Source organism: Parasteatoda tepidariorum, chromosome 6, assembly GCF_982258835.1.
Source record: "Parasteatoda tepidariorum strain Cologne lab strain chromosome 6, Ptep-v5.0, whole genome shotgun sequence".
Lineage (NCBI taxonomy): Eukaryota > Metazoa > Arthropoda > Arachnida > Araneae > Theridiidae > Parasteatoda > Parasteatoda tepidariorum.
The window spans coordinates 95,410,317-95,433,337 of NC_141760.1; the positions used below are offsets into that span (position 1 = coordinate 95,410,317).

General features: G+C 29.2%; 2 protein-coding genes across 2 annotated transcripts in view; one reads left to right on the forward strand and one right to left on the reverse strand.

Moving 5' to 3' along the window:
• LOC107455425 (uncharacterized) overlaps nt 1-15,306 on the forward strand; it is a 58,211-nt gene extending 42,905 nt beyond the window's left edge. Inside the window, exons 29-34 of the mRNA XM_087166201.1 lie at nt 304-484; nt 742-1,007; nt 2,994-4,168; nt 6,212-6,437; nt 7,736-7,873; nt 11,365-15,306. Coding sequence (XP_087022327.1) covers nt 304-484; nt 742-1,007; nt 2,994-4,168; nt 6,212-6,437; nt 7,736-7,873; nt 11,365-11,412 — 2,034 coding nt within the window. The 3' untranslated portion in view covers nt 11,413-15,306. The remainder of the gene's footprint in view (nt 1-303; nt 485-741; nt 1,008-2,993; nt 4,169-6,211; nt 6,438-7,735; nt 7,874-11,364) is intronic.
• LOC107455424 (interferon regulatory factor 2-binding protein 2-A) lies at nt 13,520-22,705 on the reverse strand. Its single transcript, XM_016072981.5, has 2 exons — nt 22,158-22,705; nt 13,520-17,585 (listed from the first exon to the last, which is right to left on the reverse strand). The coding sequence occupies exons 1-2, from the start codon at nt 22,675-22,677 to the stop codon at nt 17,206-17,208; spliced, it is 900 nt and encodes a 299-aa protein (XP_015928467.4). The 5' UTR covers nt 22,678-22,705; the 3' UTR covers nt 13,520-17,205.
• Between the last annotated feature and the right edge of the window lie 316 nt (nt 22,706-23,021).

Here is a 23,021-nt window from a genome sequence, read left to right on the forward strand (position 1 = left end):
AACTATTTTTCTTCCACTATAAATATCAATATCAAAATTGAATCTGTTGTTAATTGTTTTTTTATGTTTATAATTCACTAACATAATCTAGAATTATTTCTTAGTGTAACTGAATTTTCAAGATTTTATTAGAACACATATTTGTGTTTTATATTTTATAATCTACTTTTTGTAACTACCTCATCTTAATGTATCTATCTATCTATCTATCTTATTTTATCTATCTTATTGTATTGTCTGGGTGGGTAAAAGACTTTCATTAAACATATATTTTTGTGATGAAACCTTTTTAATTTCTTATAGCTGGTTACAGTTAAGACCAATATTGAATTATTAAAAGATTTTCGCTCGAAAGAAAAAGCAAAGTGGAAGCAGTGTTATGAGGACATGATGAAAGTAGTTGGTAGAAATAACAGGCACAAAGGTTATTTCAAACAAATATTTGTTAAAAGAGCTTTGTCAGCCGCTAAATCGACTTATCGGCGTAAGTGTTCTATCAATTTTGTGTTTATATTCTCTTTATCCATTTTTGGATATCTTTTTTTTAGAAAAATACAAAAATACATAATTTATTTTCATAAAACAACTTCAGATGTAATTTTTTTCTTTCAGTTTATAAAATTACTAAACAACTAAATAAAAGTTCTACTACTGTGACATAGAATTATTATATTTTAATCATATTTATTGTGTGTTTTATTTTTGAAACAAAACTCAAATGTAAAAAATATTAATTTTCAGGTCATTCCAGTAGCGAAAGCTCTGAAAGTGAACAAGACATTGAGAGTGAGGATGATAATCAAAGCTTTTGTCTATCTGATATTGATGAAAGTATTTTGAAAAAAGTAATGGATTTCCGTCAAAAGAAAGAAGAGATTGAGAAAAGAATGAAAATATATAAAAGAAAATGTAAAATTTTAAAGACCAAACAAAATGCCATTGCTAGGAAGATTCAAAAACTGCATGATTCTATGACTGATACTTTCATAAAAGTTGATTCTATTTTGGTAATATTTATTAAGTAATTTTTTTATTAACAGTATATTATTGTTTTTCATAAAAGTTAAAAATTTATTGTAAGTATATAAGTACATTGTGTGATGAATTATGGAACAGGACTAATTTTTTCCCATGAATGCATTAGAAGTTTTTGTGAATGCTAACAAATGATACATTCTGATTTTTTCCTGATTTTTATCATTTACTCTTTCCTATAAGTGTACAAAATCACTGAGTCTTACTGAAATATAGATATTAAGACCCTAAATTTTAATTGTCTTATTTTTTTTAGCCCTGCGTTTTAAATCTTACAATTCTAGAAATTATTTTTTAAATGTAAAATCATTCTAATCTTAGTATTTTTAATAAAAGTGAAAGCATTGCAAAACATACAAAGTGGAGATATTCTGATCACATTGTATCACATATCAGCCTATTTGCTCTTGTCTATACCTTTTTGTATCTTAACTAAAAGGATTCCATACCAATCCTTTTTAAGTTTGATAAAATCATCAAGGGATTCATCTGTAAGATTGATCAGTTTCTTAGATATTAAGCATGAACACTCAATTTATAAAAAGAAAAATTAAATTTTTATGTGACACAACTATTAGCACATTTTTGTTGGAATTGTTACTTTTTCACAACATTTTAACGGAAATATTAATCGTTATAGCTTTCGAAACTCAATAATATATTGTTAGTTGAAAATTGTGAATTGTAAAATAACTCCAATCAATAATTTTTTAGGTTTTTTGGGAGTTTGATTTCTTTAGCTTAAATCAGGTTTCATGATAATAGAAAATAGTATATATTTTGGAATATTGGGTGAAATTTATGCAGTTCAACATCAAGAGAAAAAGGGAATAACTTATACTGATTAACTATTGTAATGTAAGTAAGAGGAGGTTTGTAGGTTATTATGAAATCATGACATGACGCATTTCTAAGGCGATTTTCAATTTTTGAATTTTTCACAGAAATGATACTTATTTTGTATTATTTTTAAAGTCACAATTTAGAATATACAATTGAGACGCTGTAACTTAGAGGATAGAGTGTTCCCTGTCCAATGAGTTAAACAAGGTTCGAATTCAAGAGATAGCTGGTCAATAAGATTTCAACCACAGTGCTGACATAAAATATTCTCAGTGGTAGATGAATCATGTATTGAAGTATCCTCGCAGTCAGGCTAACTGTGGGTGGTGTTTGTGGTTTTCCCCTCCATGTAATGCTAATGCTGGATAGTTACATCTAAAGGTTCTCCACAAAGGCGAATTTCGCCCAATACTTGATCCAAGAGTTCCTTTGTCTTCTGTACTCAAAATAACAAGGCTACAGAGTTAAACATTGAGAGTCATAAACTCAGGATTGGATTGGTTGTTTAACACCAATTATAAAATAAAATAAATGCATTTATGTGTAATTTTTTATGAAAGAAACAGTGCTACATTTAATGCGAACATCTTAACTGTCCTAGAAACCTCTCATCCATCCTAGAAAGACTTGAAACACGGCACTTCAAGGACATGAAGATATCTTTAGACAAGACCATACCATGCCCCCATATGCAAACATTGCCACCAAATCCCACCAGGGCACATTTTCAACTATCAGGCCACTCTAGCTATATTGTTTAAACTCAATTCTCCACCAGAGGACATCCTATACAATCCTCAGGCACCAGAAATCGCAAAAATTATCCTCTAAACTTATATTGCGAATATTTAGCACTGTAATAGATTAGACAACAACAACATGAAAGAAATCATATTTTTAAAGATGATGCATCAAAATAATTTTAAAAAGAAGTTGTGCTAGTGCTATGTGTATGTTGCTCACTGGTACTTCTTCAAGAAACCATTTTATTGTAACCTCAACAGAAAAATATAATTTTTACGTGAATTATAATGTAATTTCCTTACACCTAGTTGAGTTAAACCATGAAATAGCAAAAAAGTCTAGAAAATAATTTAAGTGCATTTTTATTTCAGTCGACTCGTAAAAAAGAGGCTGAATCCTTTAAGTGGCCTGTAATCTTGTACCCTGAAAATTTACATGAAAACTACATAGATAATCAGAATTATGATGTTGGAGAACAAAAGCAAATTATGGATGAAGAAATGGCTAGAATACGGAAAGTCATCACCACTCAAGTTACTGTCATAAATAAATTTGTTACAAGTTCTGTGCATCACCTGTTTTACTTAGTTATATCTGCTGAAATAAACGATCTGATCGATGTCGTGCTGCTCTTGACGCCTCTAATCAAAACTGTTTCGTCTGAAACGGATGAGTATTTTCATAACATTATGTACCCTCCAACTTCAGTTTTGGTGGTCGTTGATTCATCCAAAGAGGAAGAATTTAATTTTATTAAAAATGTTTTGGAGAAAGTAGAGTTTTCTTCAGACACAGAGAGCATTGATAACTTGATTTATGAGGAAAATGTGAATGGAGACTCTGACTTGTTAAAAAAGACTATGACGTCTTCCAAAAATGAACACGATCTCGAAAAAGATAGTACTAAAAAAGAGAAAGAAGTTGATGAGTTTGACTTGACAGAATATATGGTAGCAGATGAAGATATTGTTGAAAAACATCCTTCAACCTCTCAGTATGATATAAATACAATTAAAGACTCAGCCAAACTGGATTCCAATTGTACAATGGATTGCCTAAACTGTGATGCAATTGTTTCGACTGCAATAACATCAATTGACTATTCTGAACTCACACAGAATAACATTTCTTTAGATTTAGATTACTATATGCGTCCATTTACGTATGATTTACAACAATGTTATGAATCTGGTGGATCTGATGAAAAAGCTTGTGAATTTGTTGACAGTGATGTTGAGCAACGGTTTCCTACATATCCTGGAGGTGGTCTTGTATTGACCATGCCTGTTCTTGTAAGTATGCAGGAAGAGGACGCAGATCATTTCCCTTATCCAGAGTTTTATCAAAAAGTCGACTTGAAAGAAGAAGAGATTCTGAAAGTCGAAGCGGTTCATATCATTCCAGCACGAAAGAGCGAAGTATCGATTGAGTATGTTTTACGTCCTGAATCAGATTTCGTTTTAGTTGATGTCAACATTGTACGTAAAATGCTGGAGTCTTATTACAAAATGAAAGAATCTACTAAGGATTTGGAGCAAGAGTTTCAGTGAGTTAATACTAAAATATAATAATTATATATAAATAGGTTTTCTAAACATTTGCACTTGAAACTTGCATAGTTTTTTGACTGATTTAGAAGCTTAAAATCTTCGGTTTACATTTGTTCCTATTTTATTATGTATTGTCATGGAGTGTACAAATTCATAGATTTATTTTGTTAATTACTCAAATATATTTAATTTTTAAAATACGATGATGATGACGATGACTTATTCCTCATGATCTAATCTTAGGCTAGTCCATGAGCCCAAGAACCTTCAAAAAGTCATAAACAAGATGAGGTCTGAAATTTATATCATCACTGTCAAGAACTGAACAGGTCAAGAGATGGTCAGGGGAGGTCTTCACAGTGTTACATTTACTACATATCAAAAATGTTTTCTGCCCCTTATCAAAGGAAATACATTTATTGTGGCTGGTTGCAAGCCTACTAATAATGTACTAGACAACTTTATCAGCTTTGATGGTAAAGGCCGTACTTGGAGTTCGACTGTTACACCAGGGATGAGTCTAAGGGGTGTAATACATTGAATGGGCGATGTCTGTCTGAAATGTTTACTCCTGGTTGAGCTACAAAGGTGTGTCCATCTATGCATTTCCTTATGCCCAGCTAAGATCTGCAAGCATTGGAACCAAATAAGACTTCAGCCTTTTGGTGCTTCGGATCTTTGAATTTCAGAAGCTGTTGCAATCTTCCTGATGTCTTGAGCCATTATTCAAGCAAATATGCTAAAGATAAAGATGACATGAAGGATGAACTTCGGTCTAACTCATTATAGTTGAGAATCGCATATATTGGTCACTTAAAGTCCAATGAATCTCCAATGCTTCCACCTTTAACCAGCTAAAACTGGGTCTAACCAAACCTTGTTGATTGAAGCCGGAAGGTGATAATCTATAGTACACAATATTATCTCGGTCACATCCTTTTACTTTAAAAAACATTAATGTAGGGAATATGTGGTATACTAGTTAGTGGTCCTTAAGAGGATGCTATACCTTGAGAAAAGCTTTTTGGTGTGAATTCTCTTTCACTTCCATTACTAATTCAAAATTTAAGAAAAAGAAAAAGTTTGTTCAATCTAAGCTAGAGTAAGCCATGAAGTTTCAATTGTTGACAAAAAAAAATCACAATGCAAACAAATTATTGGAAGAGACCATTGCGTAATCCTAAGTTATCTCATAATTTATTTTTATTTTGATATTTTAAAAACTTCTTTGTCTAAACTCACTTTCTCTATACTTGAACTTTTAAATTCATTATGGAAGTGTAAGAGAATTTGTGTTGAAAAGTTTCTTCTGTTCTCTTAACTTTAAAACATAATGAATTCTAATATCTTAAGGGACTTTTAGGCTCTATACAGGGTTAGAGTTATTTATTTATGCATTCCCTACTGTAATAAATTGCTTTATCAAGGAATATAACGTAACTTTGGGCTTTCAACGTGTAGGATTGATTAGATAGAGCTTAAGCTGGTTAAATTTGGAAGCGTTTGAACTTTAACCGCCTAGGATACGATTGGTTCTTCGTTTCTTAACAGGTTAAATCTAGGTTTATCTTTCAGTCTTGATTTATCAGTAACAAACATTCCAAATATTTTTTTTTATTTAACCATTACGAATTTCATTTTGTTTGATGGCCAAAGAGAGATTTTGTTCTGATACTTTCTAATATCGTTCATAAAATGTTGGAATCTTACTATGTACTAGAAAAGTCTATTGCAATGCTACATAAGGTAAAACCAATTCTTTGGAAGCTAGGTGATCACTGTTCATCTTGAACCCATTACAAACAGCTGTGCAGGCAGACAGTCAGTTGCAAATACTATCATGAATAAAAATATCAATATAATTAAAATATTTAATTTTTTTTACCTAAGTAAAATTGGAAAAAAAAGTTAAAACTATTGTTTTTCTGTTTTTTGGAGTAAACATCATTAGTTATATTCATTAAAATCTACCTATCTGTATTTTTGTTTGCATTTGTTAACTGTCTGTTAAATTATTTATAAATTCGGAAACTTATTAGGTCACTGAAGGAAACTCTTGCAGACTCAAAACATGACCTATTCTACAAACATCAGGATCTTAATAGAGCACAACGAGAGTTAGATCAAGAGATGCTCAACAAATTCTCCCGCAATGTTGATTTAGAAAATCTTTTAGATGAGATTGAAGGTCCAGAATATTTGATTAGAAAGTATGACCTTGAAAAGGGCTTAGATGGCCTTAGAAAGGAATTGAATGAGGCAAAGGTATAAATAAATATTCAGCTATCATCTTTCTGTCAAAATGTGCTTGTATTCTAATTCTAAAAAACAATTAACATTATTTTACTATATATAACAATTAACTGTTTTATTCTTTTCCTAACATTTAATATTTTCCAATCATGTGAAAAGAAGGTATGTTTGTTCACAGGAAGTATTTGCACCTATAATTTCCGAACATGTACATTAATAACTTTTAATATCGTGTAAATTAATAGATTAACATATTTAGGACTGGGCCCGTGAACTATTAAGGCTGAGACTTAGTCTGTGTAAGTCCAATTATTAGATCAAAGGTTATTAAAATTATCGTTTTTTGTGAACTGGTATTTTTAGATTTGCCTCAACAGTTAAAAATGTATCCATCTAAATTCTAAGCTAAGCTTCTAAGAATCAAAATGTAATCGTTAATTGCTTTGTTCTTCATTTAATTACATAAAACTATTTAATGTGTAACAATTAAAATTTTTATTTATTCTCTTTTTATGCTAACATACATTTTTCACATTAATCCAGTTCATTCTGCACATTTTGAAGTTTCATTCTCTCAATGATTCCAATACTGAATAAAAGCATTCTTTAAGTTCTTGTTGTGGTCTTGCTATTGGTAAGATTCATTAAAAAGAAATATAATGGCAAAGGGCTCAGAGATCTGGTAACCATAGGATTAAGGATAAACCTCTGTCCAAGACACTGTTTATGAACCATTGATGTGCATTGAAGAAGAATGCATGTGGAACTAAAAAATGTGTGGTGCAAGCTTCCTTTTTGTCTAACAAAAACATTTGTAAATGGAAAAAAAATGTATTCTTTATTACAAAATTAGTATTCTTTATTACAAAATTAGTATTCTTTATTACAAAATTAGTATTCTTTATTACAAAATTAGTATTCTTTATTACAAAATTAGTATTCTTTAATTAACAAAATTAGTATTTTTTAATTTTGTGGGAAGATTTCTGTTTTTATATCCTGCACTAAAATAATTGCCAAGTTTTGGCCACTTTTGGTCATTAGTCTGAGAAAATTAAAATAAATAAATAAATAAATAACAGAAGGGAATTAAAATAATGGTTATAACTTGTAGCCACCTATGGACAAGCTCTACATATTTTTTTAAAATTTTGCACCTTTGGTGGTATGACAAAGTATTTATACTGAAATATTCCCAATTTTTTTGTTTCATTTACAATATATGTAACAATTTCAAAGATATAAATATTTTGAAATTAGGTCATTTATGTGTCTAACCATGAATATTAATATATATTCTCACTACCTAGATAGAAGAAGCAGCTGCTTTAAAGTCATTTGATAATTTGAGGTTTGAAGATACAAAAGTATGTTTTGAACTTCTTAAGCTTCGAGAAGAGTTTAGAGAATTAAACAAACACTTTGCTGTTAAGCGTAAAGTTCTCCCGGTAAGATTTTATGCCTACAATGTAATCTACAGCAGAAAAAAACATTTGTTATGGAATTCTTATACTTATTTATTTATAGATCTGCAAGAAAAAATTAAGTGAAATTTAAAAACCGATACCTTTTTTCTCCTTTATCACATTGCCGCCATAGAATGCATAATCTGTTTAAAATATGTGTGAATTCATTTTCTGAAATGAATAGTATAAACATTGAATTACATTATGACAAAGTGCAGGCTTTTAAAAGGGATCAATATATATACAGTGAATTCGCGATAACTCGAATCTGATAGGACTGACGAAAAACTTCGACATATCGGAAATTCGACTTACGGTTAGTTGCGGTTTTGGACTTTCAAAATATTGTCGGATTATTTAATTAATGCTTATTAATTACAAATTTTCTAAATGCTTACAATATTTAAGATCATTTTTCTGACAAGCCATTTACGATAAGACTGTTTGAAGCACTTTATGATACCCTGGTCCATCGGCTGCAACTTTGCTGTTGTGTTTGGCGGGAGAAACTGCCAGTTTACTGCTTTCAAATTAGGTAGATCACTATGTGCTGTGCTTTTATCCATAAAGAGTATCACTTTTCTTTTTTTAGCGAAGAATTTCTGATCCAATTTTCTTACATAGTCTTCAAATAAAACTGATGTCATCTAAAACTTTTTGTTAGACTTGTAATCCAAAGGATACGTTTTTACATTCTTGAAACATCGGGGATTTCGGTATTTTCCGATAACAAGTAAGGGCATTTCCTCCAACTAGGACAGTATAACGGTCCTTGCTCATTTCACCCCCTGAGCAGTTTTCATCCTTAACATAGTCTTATTTGGAAGACATGTAAAAAATAAGCCCATTTCATCAATATTGAAAGCATCATTTTATCTGTATCCTTGAAGTAAATTTGGTAACGTTTCATTTAACCACTGTTCACATACTTCAAGAAGGACAGCTTTAGCTTCTCCATGAGCCGACCAGTCTGTGTAGGGGGCAGGGAACTGTCCTTGCATCAGAAAGGTTCTGGGTTCGAATCCCGGGCAAGGCATGGATGTTTCTTTCCCTCTATCTGTGTTCTATGTCCTTTCTCCTTTGTGTGTGAATGTGTGAATGTGACCCGCCCTATAAACGGGTTGTGGTAGTGTGACGTGGGCGACGCTGTTCCACCGCCGTGGCTTCGCCACAGGTGCCCACTGGGTAACGAAAAGAGAATTAGCAGTTCTGGCACTTTCTGTGGCCAATGGACAATAGCTCCAAGTGCCCGCCATTAAAAAAAAAAAAATGCTTCTCCATGAAGAGTGCGAAAGACATTGTGTGTGTGTTGCAAAGAAAGGGGCAAAATATCAGCTCCTAGGTTTTTTTCTCGCTTTAAAAGATCCAAAAAAAAAAATCGAGTTAAAGGGAGTAAAATTCGAGTTATCGTACTTCGAGTTATAGCGAATTGACTGTATAAATAAATATATATATATATATATATATATATATATATATATATATTTAAAACTTTGTCTTATATTACTGAAACTGTACTGTAAACTCTGTTTTTTCCAAAATATTTAAAAACATTGATATTTGATATTAGTACTAAACAGCTCTTAGGTTCCTTAAGTCGACACTTGAAAGCAGATTTTTATGCTGACGTTGAATAGCTATATATTGCAATAACTGATTTTTTCTGAGAAATTGTCTCATAATTGATTTTGCAAAGGTTGGCGTCATTAAAAGAAAAGATTATTTTTTATAAGCATGCATATGCCAAATACTACTTGCCCCCCGAAAAACTTTTGAATGAAAAGAAAATGTGCCTTAAGTAAAATTTGAGAAACTTTCTATCTTGAAAGAAAAAGTATCAAGTGCTCAGTCTATGAGTGATGAAGGCAACCAACATCTCATAACTGGAATAAAACATAAATGCATAAAAAAAAATTTCGACGCAGCTCAGGCTCTGATAGAATTGGCCTAAAAAAATTGAAAATTTTCATAGAAAATATTTCTTACAAAATAACTTTAAATACAAATTCAACTATGTTATTTTCTAGTATATTATTTAATTTTAGACCAAAAAATGAATGTAGAGTATGGTATTTGGATGTTCGTAACCTATTGTTAGAATCTTAGCAATTTAGTTGATAAAATTAATGCTTGATGTAAGTTATTAAATAAGGTAAGTTTTTAATTATTAAATGGTTTTGATTATAATAAAAAAATATGCATGAAGTAATATTTTTATGTCCTTTATTTTTTTTTTTTTAAAAGTCCTATATTTTTTTATTTCTTACTTTCATTTCTGTCCTGGGTTTAGGAGCATGTTATAAAAAAGTCTATATGTTGTATGCATAGATGTTATTTTTTTCCCTACAAAGTGAAACAAGACAGTTTTTGATAAGGAAATGTCTTTTTTAAAAAACTGGTAAATTGTAAAATGAAAAGAAAAAAGATTGTATTGAACAAGTAAAAGCTAGTGAAGGACAGTAAAACTAGTTTAATTTTATAACAGATAAAGGCTAATTCTATAAAATGTGCTTTGTAAATATTTTGTTGCTTTTGCTAGGTTTTGTAAAGCTGATGTAAAATTCAGAAAAATGCCTCATACAACCTTCCTGCAATAGTATGATGTATAATTCAATAGTAAAAAAATAAAATAAAATGAACAAGTAAAATCTACTAAAGAAAATGCATGTTTTAATTTTATGAGAGATGAGTCTAATGGGCAACTCTATACAAAATGTCTAATGGGCAATTTTATAAAATGTGTTTTGTAAATAGCATCTTGCTTTTCTAAAGGTGATGTTCTTAAATTAGGAAAATCACCACTTAGAATCTTCTTGCAATAGTTAGATGACATAGAATTTTTAAAAAAAAACCCTCAATGAGCCTTAAAATTAAAAGAATTATTAAAAATTAATAAAAGAGACGTTATATTTTAATTTTATGATAGATGATGACAATTCCATGTCTAATGGTCGATTCCATAAAATGTGTTTTGTTTAGAACCTCTTTTTTTTCAAGCTGATGATTTTAAATTTTTGCAGTGCCTAGTTTAGGAAACTATAATATAGATTAACTTTAAAATTTTTAAAATTTTTTTAAAAATATTTTATTATAAGCCAAGAAATTATTTTTTTAGTAACTGTTATCTATTGCCTTATTCAAAAATTTTTTTTAAAAAATTTCTTATCAGTTAGTGGCTAAATATTTCCCTCAATTTAAGAGTTAAGGAAAAAATTATTCAAATGTAAAATTTCGAGTAGCTATACAATTTTCTAAATTCAAATGCTTTATCCTGGTCTAAAAAATTATAATAAAACTTGAGCGTTAAAAATTAACATTTTGATTTGCTTAAATGACAGAAAATAATAAAACATTAAAATTTTTATTTCTGATTCAAGTTATTAAGCCCATATGTAATTTATTTTATAATACAGAGTTAAAAATTGTTTATAGAATCTTATATTTTAAAATATTTTTTATTTCTTCTTATTTAGAAAATTGGATCTATTAACCTTGAGCCTGAGGATCCATCAAAATTATGAGTTGAAATTGTAAGTAAAACAAAATTGTAACTTCTAGTTTTATGTTTTGATGGAAAAATAAATAAATAAAGAGTTATGAAAAGAAATTTCATATTCTATTTATTTCAACTTTTGAAACATATCATATTTTTTAAAAAAACTTTTTGTCCTAAATAATTTGTGGTATAATATAATGGCAGACATATCTGAAAAAGTGTTAATATTTTTTCATAAATTTAGAGAGTTCCATATATTGTGCTTCCAAATTTATTGAATGCAATAAATCAGTTTTCTTTTCAGTTAAATCTCAAAAGTTTGTTTTTCTCTCCTTGTTTTTATGTGATTTTATAATTTATTTGGTTTGATTATTTTTTAGTTCCGTTGAGTTTTTTATATATTTTTATTGTTGTTTTGTTAATAATTTGTTTTATGATATTTACCTGTGTTTGTAAACAAGCTTTAGCCTAATTCAAAAGAAGAAAAAAATTTTTTTTTTTTAAACCTTTAAAGTATGTATTTCTACTTGAACCTTTAAAGTGTATGTATTTCTACTTTTTATCTGTTAATACTTGTTTATGTATGCTGTGCATGTAACAAAGTTAGCTCCAGTGGGAAAAAAAAGCAATTTAATTTTCACTACAGCATGGTAGAAATACTTGTTGCACAGTTTTGTATGGTCTGAAATTCAATTTCAGCTTTAATAAATGGAATGGGCAATGGCTGCAAAACTGTATAATTCCAAATGCAGCATAACCTTGATTACTAAAATGCAGTCGGACTTCTATTTAACGAACTTCCATTTTGCGAACTTCTCTATTTTGCAATTTTTTTCGAAGAACAAAGAACAGTTTGGAAATTTCTTCGTAAAATAACTTCCAAATAGCAAAGTAAATTTTCCATTTAACAAATTTTTCTTTGAGATCCTCTTTCCCTATTTCCCAAAATATTTCGAACTTGTTAACATATTCTATGGGGGGAAATGACCTTGAATTGATTTTCGAAAGCTCTTAACTTTTGAAGAAAGCAGTAAAATCCATTTCCCTTTTTGTTTGCATTTCAAAAAAAAAACTTAGACAAAACTAACGGATTTTATCAATAGCAATTAAACTTAAGAATGTAATGTATGTTTAAAATTACTTATATAATAAATGCAGCTATAATTTTATACAAAAATTTAGCTTTTTTTTAGTTTAAAATGTATGTAGCATGTCCTGGACAATGTTTTGCTCTATTCTTGCTTTCCATGCAGATTTCTTTTATGGTTAAGATTTATAAAGTAAATAGTAGATGCTAGTCTGCAAAATAAAGGTGTATCAATTGCTATTTTAATTATGTCTAGTGTTTATGAATTTAAAACCTGTTGTGTTTAAGTATTTCAAATGGTGATTTTCTATTTAATGAATTTTCCATATAACGAACTTATTACCGGTATTTAGCGATTTCGTTAAATAGAGTTCCGACTGTAGTTATTAACTAAAAATCCCTGTTATGAAAATTCAGTATTTTTTCAAATTGAGTTCTCTTTTTAAAAAGTAGAGTAGTCTCTTGCCTATCCGGTTTAATCAGGCGGAAGCGTTGACAAGATAACTAGATAAAGTTCCACTTTTTACCTCTCTCTTATATTATATTATTAAGAACACTAATTAAATAATTTAAGATCAATGATGCATGGAGAAATAATAATTGTTTCTTAATAACCTTCTCAAAAGTGAAAAGTTTCTCCTAGGAAAAGGTAAAATGTACAGATAACTATTTCAGCATTCTTCAATTTTTTCCCTCCGCCTCCCGCGATAATTTTTACAAAAGGCTGCTGTTACTTTACTAAGCCAGCTAATTAAGAGCCTACCATACTGTAAATGCATTTTTTTTTAAGAACAGAAAAACAACAACATGCATTTAGGCTTGTGTTACTGTTTGAAACTTGTTTATCAAAAAGTTGGTGTAATAAAAGTGGTGGTATCGAAAAGTAGAACTAAACAAATTGGTGATTATAGTAACAAACTTAAATTATCTGAAAAATGTAATGATATGTGCATAGTGGGTTCAGTTTCAATTACTTTTTAGCATATGTACTATTAAATTAAATATTTAATTTCAATATGTTTGAAATATTAGTTATGAATGAAAATTGCCCAACAAAAACAGTAACATTTTTATTTTATTTTACAACATTATGACATTCACATATATATTTGGAAAAAATTATTAATGTAATACATCTTTCATTATGAGACATATATAATTTATATCTAGTTTTAAATATGTACAGTCATATATATTTTTATATAAAAATTTTTATTATTCGCAACAATTATTAATTTACAGTCGGAATTAAGCAGCAGCCTAATTCTGTCATTAGTCATAGTTTACAATTTTGTACTGTCATTTCAAATTTATTTTATATTTAAGGAAATAAAAATTTCTTTTTGTAAAATGCTTATAAGAGGCAATTTGTTAAAATATTCAGATTTTATTAAATTCACACATTCATAGTGAAATAACATATTAATTCTTTCCTAGAAATTGTACGAAATATTTTATGAAAATGCACATTGATATTGCTGTGGGAATGCTTCTAGTAATAAAAATGGCAGTATGTTTTTTAGATATAGTACTCATTGTTATACCTTACTCGTTGTGGAGACTTGTGAAAGTTGCTAATGAGATATAAGTGTGATAACTTGGCGTAATGTATTTTTAATTAATGTTAATCTTTAAATTAATCTTGAAAAAAAAAGGTATGCTGATCAAAATTCAGTTCAATATATTTATTTTTAATTGAAATTAGTTCGTTGTGCAAATGTTGAGTACTTAGATAGTTTTCATCTTCCATTATGTTGGTCTTTAAAATATATTTTTTTGTCCATGTAAATTGTGATAACTATTAGAAATTTAAAAAATATAGTAATTATCAGCTTATTATATTATATTTTTGCTTTTAATTTGTCCTTTGGCAAAAAATGTTTTTTCATTATCATGGGAAAAAAATGATGAATTTGAAGCATGCAGAAAATCTTGAGAATCACTTACAAACACATTTAAATGCATATATTCGATACTTTGTTACATGAATAATTTTTTTATTAATGGTGTTTTAAGATAGCAGGATCTAAGCAAAAAGTTCTAAAAGCTTAAGTAAAATTTTACAGCAAGTTGATAATAGTGAAGTTGGATCATCATGTTTAGTCAATGCCAAATTATAAATTTTATAAATAAATATTGATTGTATTAATCATAAACACAAAATTTTTTTGATAATTATCATTTATATGATTTATTGTAATTTATATGTGAAATGAAATAGAGCGCCTGTTATTAAACTCTACATGAAATGTAGAACGTGAGCTCTTATTCAGGTGAATACTAAGAATAACAAGATTTGTGCTGCAATAAAATATTCTTTTAAAAAAATATGATATCAAACGTTTTGCAGTTGTTATTGAAAAATTTAGCTATTTCTATGATCTGAAATTTTGATTTATTTATTGGTCAGTAAACTTCCGATATTAACAAAGATTATTATTCGTTTTGTGATTTATATGTGATTTGATTACAGAACACAATCTTATGCACAAAATGCTGCAGAAAATACAATTTTTTTAATACTTCATGACCATCCAAAAAGAGCTATGAGATTTTGCAACCTCATTTAAAATGAGTTTTCAAATATATAAAAATAATTCATTGAAAGTTTAGGAATGCAAGTTGTTCTTCCACTTATTATAATCACAGTGAAACAATAACTGATTTTATCCACATTAAAAAGTCAAGTCGTAGCGGCATTTGCAAGTGTAACTCCAGTAATTCTTCACAAGACACGGAGATTTATTATTGTCTTAATGTCTGTCCTGCAAATAATAGTATACATATCAAAACAAATTGAAATGGGTATGAAACATTTTACTGCTTTAAACATTTCAGTGCTAAATTTTTATTCGTATGTGTTTATTAATTTGTATGATATTATTTTGTAGTTCTCCTATTTTTTTCTGTGACCTAGTATTAGTATTTTGACCTTTGAAAATTCTGTCTCATGGTATTTTGTGCATTCAAGATTCTGATTAACAGTATTTTGTGCATACGAGATTCTGATCAACGGTATTTTGTGCATACGAGATTCTGCCATCAAGTTTCTATGCATATGAGTCTGTGTTAATGAAATCTTGTGCATTTCGTGTAAACAAGATTCGATTACTGTACTTAAATTATCAAAATATTCTTGTGCCCCAAACTTGTTTCCTGTGTAAATCTGTAACACACTATTGAAATTATTTTTTGAAAACTATTGGTCACAGCATTATTGTTCTTGTACACTCATTTTCACTACAAGGATATATGGATACTTTGAACTACTTATAACATGGATTTCATGTATACAAGCTATGGATTATTGTTCTTTGATATACAAACTGATTGTAAAATAAATATTAAAGTAAGTAAGCTTTAATTTCATAAAACAATTGGGTGTTTGCAACTTATTTCATGGTTGTGTCCAATCACATCGTTGTGCAGGGCTTACAATTTTAAGGCTTGGCTTTAATAACACGTTGAATAAATTTTCAGATCAGATTTAATTGGATATTTGTAAGTGACGTCACGCGTGTGTGTTGAACCTTATTGGCTGACCCACACATGACGTATTTTCCAAGCATCCAAGGAGATTTGGCAACCCAATTCGGTGGTTGCAGAACATCATAGACTATAAGAAATCTATTATCAAATTTAATAAACATATTAACAACAACTATACTGGTTTTTTGAAAAATAATTGTATTATAATAGAAATAAACTACCAATTTTGAGTTTGTTCATGCTGTAAACTGGATGACTTTGCTAATTTTTTTTTAACTATGATTTTTGGGGCAAGTTTGAGCTTTCAGTTGTCTTTTAATTGTTTAAGGAATTATATTTAAATCATGGAGATAAGGAATTTACCAGAGTTCTAAGAACCCTATTTTTAAAAAATAGGGACAATTAATCAAGTTCACCTGTTGAAAAATTAATTCGAGATTTGATTTTCAATTCTTTTCTTAATAAATATATAATTTTTATTTTTTACTTTAATAGAAAATTATTCCAAAATTCTTCATTAGAATTTTTAATTCTAGAATCGTATTTTCCAATTTTTGGAATAAATTTGTGTGTTGTTTAATATAATTTTGTTGTCAATTATTCAAAATTATTTTATAATCCTGCATATCACAAATATAGAGATCTTTTTAAAAGAGAAATTTCCTTTTCCACATGAGTGACAACATCAAATGAAGTATAACTTGAAAAATTAAGCTACTTAGTTACTTGAAAGTTTTAAATCTATTCGTAATACAAGAATATCAATTTGTAAAAGCCTTGGTTAAGCAGTTTAAAGCCGAGTTCTGGTCAAGCAATTTCTTTTAAAAAAATCGTTTTTAAGAATTTTTTTCTTTTTCTTTTTTGTGCACATGAATAGATGAAGCCATTCAATTTAATAAACTAGTATGTACCCAAAATGTATTTTTCTGCCCTCTCAACCAGAACTCGATTTTAAATAACCTCCACATCAAAAGTGGGTATTTCTACAGCATTGGAAAGGCATTGATATAATTGATGTTTTGACGTTAAGAACACTTAAAATGACTTCAGTCTGGCAGTTACATTAACTTATCTTACATATAATACTATGGGTGCCTTTTTAAAACAGATCTGTTTGAGGTTCTTCAATCGTTGTATTATTTGAGTAAATCGGGTTTTACTTAAATGGTAGACTTTACGAATGCATGGATTTCAAAAATTAGTGGCTATCTCAAACATGTCTATTTTACAAAGGCACCCATTTTAATTGTCTTTGTCCTTCTTTGGTTTCTGGTCCTCTCGAAGTATGGTTGCTATCTCTTCTTTCATGAATGCCCACGAAATGTTGGACCCCACCAGAGGACATTTATTTCCACTAGGACAGAATATTTCCTCGGAAGCATTATGTTCTTTGATGCTATTTTTGGTGCAAGGAAAACAAAACTTGTGGGCTGGCACTGATGGACATTGAACGAAGTGTGTGTCTTCCAGCCGTTGCTGGCAGGTGCTGCAGTGGAAAAACTGGTTGGTTTCTTTTTTGCTGCTGCGTTGTGGTTGAGATGGGTTTGAACTGGAGGGGCTTCCACGCTCCAAGGCTTGAGATACCACACAGTCGATGACCGATGAAGTATTCGTTGGAAATCCTTTGAATAAAATATTTTTGAATCAGTAAAGCTTAAATAGAAATGTTTTAACTTTCAAGGTAGTGCTCTGGTGGAGCAGTCGCTTAAGGCCGCTAGTTGGCTTTAGCTACCTTAAGGCCGCTAACCTCACACCGCTAGTTGGAGAGCTGGGGTTTGGGAGATCGATACTGGCGGCCGATACAGCAACAGGTGTACACACACAACAAAGTGCACGTTAAATCTGTCGTGGCTGAAAGTCCTCTCGTTGGTTGTAATGTGCAGCTCAGCAGCTCAGGCGCTGTCCGCGTCTTCTGACCAGGGTCAAAATTGCTTGGCATTCCTACGGTGCTGAGGTAAGTATGAAAATACTATGTTATGATGCGAAAAGAAGGTTAACGCCTTAATAACTTTTGATCTATTTATCGGATTTTCACGTCATTCATAGGAAGAACTGGTTTCAATCTTAATAGTTTGAGTGTTTAATCTTAAATGTGCTATATAATTATTCTTGTCCCTCAAAAAAAAATTAGTGGGGGAAAAGGGGCTACAATCTGGAAAATATGGTTTTAATAGCTTACTCAGGAGAGCGGTTTAAAATTAGAACTCCTTAATGTTAATTTTCTTTGCCCACTTAATTTTTACTGCTTAATCATTTTATCAACAGCAGTATGTTTGAAAATTTTTCTTACAAAAATAATAAATATTAAATGTTGATTAATGCATTACCGATAGTTGCGATTTTATTATAAAATTTAAAATATGATTTAAAATTTAACTGCAAGAAATTTTTTTAAGTCTTCGAGTTTTTTTGTGAGATGATTAAGAAATTTTATTTTTAGCATTACAATTTAAATGGTTTATTCTAAAATCCACTGATTCCTTAAGAGGATAAAACCTTACATTGTAATGAAAATAATCTTAATAATAATACTAGGTTAAATAGTTTTTAAAAGCAATTACGAATAAAATGTCATTTTTTATTAAAACTTCCTTTTTTTCAAAATTGTTTTTTAAGAACACTGTTTTTTTGCAGTTCTTGAAAAGTAATGTGTTTTTAATTGTTACTCGTATTTTTTAAAACCTACTTTGCCCAATTCAAATTTCAACTTTTTAAAATTTTAGGTTACAAGGTTAAAAATTTTGTTTATTAACATATTGTAAGGAATTCCAAGAAATCTTCGGTATTACTATCTCCCACTAGATTAACGGACAAAGAACTCACGCCCTTGATTTTGTCATTCTTAAGGACATAGATTTGCTCACTTCTTTTAACTTTGTAAATTATTAAAGATAGAATTAGAGATTGGCTTCCCTGTCAAAATTTGACTCATTTTTATAAATTTTTTTCATGACTGAACCAAAAACTCAAATTACTTCATCATGTTTATAAAAAGAACAATTATCATCTTAGTGCAAGTTACTATAAACATATGCAGCCAAATACAAGAAACAAAATAAAAGGAAAAAAAAAAGTTAAGTTGAGTGCTGTTTAAAAAAAAAATCGCTTGGCATTTTATTATTTTAAGATATTGTTTGCTGAGACTTGAGTTTATTAAATCGTTTTCTATTAATCGATAAAATACTTCATTATTATTCATGTGAAAAATCGTCTGCAGCTTTCAAGCTAACTTGTTGAACCAGTGAATGATGTGTTCTAAAGTGCGTTTGTGAAATCTAAGTAGCGAAGATTCTTTTGTGAAAATTCCAGCAAATAAAATAATGTGTAATCTTTGTAATAATGTGTAATAAAATAATGTGTAATCACTCTGTAGTATAAACTTTTTACTTAGAAGAAAAAAGGTGGGCACAAACTTTCGAAGTACTTAACTATTCTTTAGTATTATGGCTGCAGAGACAATTTTTCGTGTGCAGAACATTTAGAAGAAATTCAGGTAAAAGTTATTATCATTTTATCCTAGTATTACTCACCTAAATTACTGCTTTGTATTTTTCTAAGTATTATGGTAAAGGTTAAAAAATAGTTATTGCTTCATTCAAGAATTTTACTATACTTGCTTTGTTCCAAAGAATTTATAAAATTTTTATTTGTGTTTCATTTTTTAATATATTGATTGTTACATATATTTTAATTGTTATATATATTGATTGTTATATATATGTTTAATATATTTCATTGTTAATAAAATCGAAATATAAACAGCATAATACATAAATTAATAGTTAAGATCTACTTGTAGATCAATCAGTTCATATAATTTACTCTTTTCTTAACACAAAATTAGGTGAGTAAAATAAAAAAAGTGTTTAAAAATCGTAAAGCTTTGAAGCAAAAAAAAAAGTTAAACTGATTCACTTCTCCCAAAGTATTTGCTTTTTAGTAACCACAAAGTAACTCAATATGCAGTGATAATTGTTGCAGTGTTTATTGTTTAAGATTGTTTCCAGATAGGTATTTAAAAAGTTTCCAGGCTTTTTGGAATTTACATTAAATAACAGCATAATGTTCAGAAACATATTGGTGTCTAAATGGAAATCGTGTTTTTCGCCAAACAATTTAAAAATGGGGCTTATCATTATATTTTCCGATCTTAGAGATATCTAATAATAAATTATCTTAACATTCTTATATTTATTATATCGTAATAGAAAGAAGAAATATATTACTAGACTTTGCTTCATTATTGTAAATATTACGGCCTACTGTCACACTTAAACATGTCATATCAGCTTTAGAGTTTTATTATTCGAATTGAATTGTCATTTATAAAGGAATGCTTTAGTATCACATAGCGAATTCTTAATTTCCATAAAACCTGATTTAGCGATTAATTAATTTTTGTTGCTCATGCACAACAATATACAGCAACTTAACTTCAGACTAGCGTTTTAGAATAGTACGAAGAATATTTTTATCTATTTTAGGATATTTTTAGAATAGTAAAAGTGTATTAAAATGTTAGTCTCAGGTTACACGTATTCTATGCATAATGATTTCATTTTATGATCCATATTCATTGTGAAATATATTTACTTATTCCTTAAAAAAATTTTAAAAATTAGTTTCTAAGTTTTGCACCATGTACTGTTGCAATATCACTGTAGAATAATATCTTAAAAAACTGTATGTAGTTAGCATATATGGCAACGTTACTTTTAAAAAGTAACGAGTAAAAGTACAAGTATTTTTAAAAAAAGTAACGAGTTAAAAGTAAAAAGTTCTTATTTTAAAAAGTAACGAGTAAAAAGTACAAGTAAAAGTACAAGTACTAAACAAAAAAAGTAACGATTTAAAAGTACATTTCTAGGAAATCGAAAATTCAAAGTTACCTGAAATTTCATTGAATAATATTCTTATGTTCTTTAATGTTTTTGCAAAATTGTTGTTATTTATTTAATTATTTTTAATTTTGAAAGTTATGGATATTAATTTATTTTTAAATTCGCAAGAATATTATAATATAATTTTATAATGTAATCGTATAATATAATTTTAAAATCAAATATAATTTTATTATCAAACTTTTTATGGATTTGCACGAAAAAGAAATTTTATCTATTGACTTTAATTTTTAGTTTATTATTTTTATTTAATTAAATTACCATTGATTTAAAATTGTTTTACTCTTTAGAAACGCGTTTTAAAAACACAAACATAAACAAAGCAAACAGATAGCTTTGTGATCTTTGAGCTAGTAAAAAATAATTGAATGTGTAGTATAAGTTGAAACAGAAGGTATTTAAACACAAAGTTAGCTGTGAATGCATATATATTGCATTCACATTATTTTTTTTTTTTTTTTTTTTTTTTTTTTTTTTTTTTTTTTTTAAGAAAGCTTACCGAGTTTTAGTAAAAAGTAACGATTTCATTCGATATTTCCGCTACAAATACTTTTACTTTTTCCCTAAAAAAGTAGCGAAAGTACAAGTAAAAGTACTAAATTTAAAAAGTAACGAAGTACAAGTAAAAGTATGTATGGGTAGTTAGTAATGGCTGTTAAAATTGAAAATTAGAAAGAGCTACCGAAAATTCGCCATTATTTGAATCGTGGTTTAATTCGTGGTTTAATGGTTTGATTCGTGGTTTCTGCTCTTTTTCTCATATATCTGTTAATTATTGTTTCCATGACATAAGGTATATTGATACAATTGTCACGCAAATTTTTTTTTTAAAAATAGAAATCAGAGATTGATTTAGGGGTTCAGGGCACATGGCCGAGCGATCAATTAATTGTTTAATATTTATTTTGCAATTTTAACTGATTTTCTTCCTGTTTTATACGAATTTAAAGGCCTAATTACTTTGTTTTTAAATTTATTGCGATAATAAATTACATCATAATTACTATTTTTTTCGTAGTAACCATTCCATTCACCGATAATTTTTGTTACGTGTAAAAGCAGAGGTCTTCTCAAAAGTCTGCATATAGACCTCTTATTGTATTTAATTTGTAAGTTGTGAAATTTTTGAAAGCTAATTTTTTTGCAGTTATTGAAGGAAATGTTAATACAGAGTTTGCTTCTGCAATAATATTAGTAAAACACAGCAGTGCCAAACTGCAGTAATATTAGTAAAATAATAGCTATAAAAACATTATGTTAAAAGAAGAGAAGAAAAGTAATGTAACTGCATACCTGATTTTATGGCAGTTGTACCTGCATCAAAAGAATGCACTCTTTCTAATGAATCTTTTTTGTACCTTCCATCATAGGAGGGGGGTAAACTCTCAGCCCTTACAAGCCCTGGACGGCTGCTTTCTTCGGGTAATGCAGTGAGACGTCTGCAGGGTTTTATTTGCCGGGGCGTACTCTCTCTAACTGCGGGGGCTGATCGGGTTGCTTCGATGAACTCCCTGTATTGTCTTTTGAGTCGACGAGCATTTTCGACGACTCCTTCGATGCGATCGGCTCCTTCATAGTTGAGGCAGCCCCTGCATACAGGTTCAGAATATTCGAGTAGTATTGCCCAGGGAAATTTCGGGAGATCGCAGAGATAGCAGTGTTGTCGCTTCTGCTTCTGAGAATCTTCCGCCATCTTGCTGCTCCTCCACCATTCTGGTTCCCATCCTCCTCCTCCTCCGCCCTCACGCTTCATTATTATTAGATGCGCCCTATACGACAGCCATTCTTGGCCACCGTCAGACTGAGATTGCATAGTGTAAAAAAATAATCCAAAATAAAGGGTCCCAACTTCTAAGCTATATATATGTATTGTAAGAAATAATTTAGCATAAAAAATTATAAAGGATATTGTTACCCGAAAACAAGGAATCTCTAAAAATATATTTCATCTCTAGTTAGTAATCGTTTTAAAGCTTTTTCTCAGAAGAGTTGCGTCATTATGCCTGATTATTCATGGAAATGATATTAAATACTCATAAATATTACACCTACACAATTGTGATATTACTGTGAAAAATTACGTATTTATTTTCAAAGTTATATATCTACTTTTAATATTTGAACTTCGTAGGGAGATATTACGTCATCTGTCCTGAT

Bases quoted from the DNA above. Each gene is read 5' to 3' on its own strand.
- LOC107455424 (XM_016072981.5), bottom strand. From the start codon at position 22,677: ATGCAATCTCAGTCTGACGGTGGCCAAGAATGGCTGTCGTATAGGGCG. The intron at 17,586-22,157 runs GTATGCAGTTAC...TTTTATTCAAAG, and splicing joins TACAACTGCCATAAAATCAG to GATTTCCAACGAATACTTCA.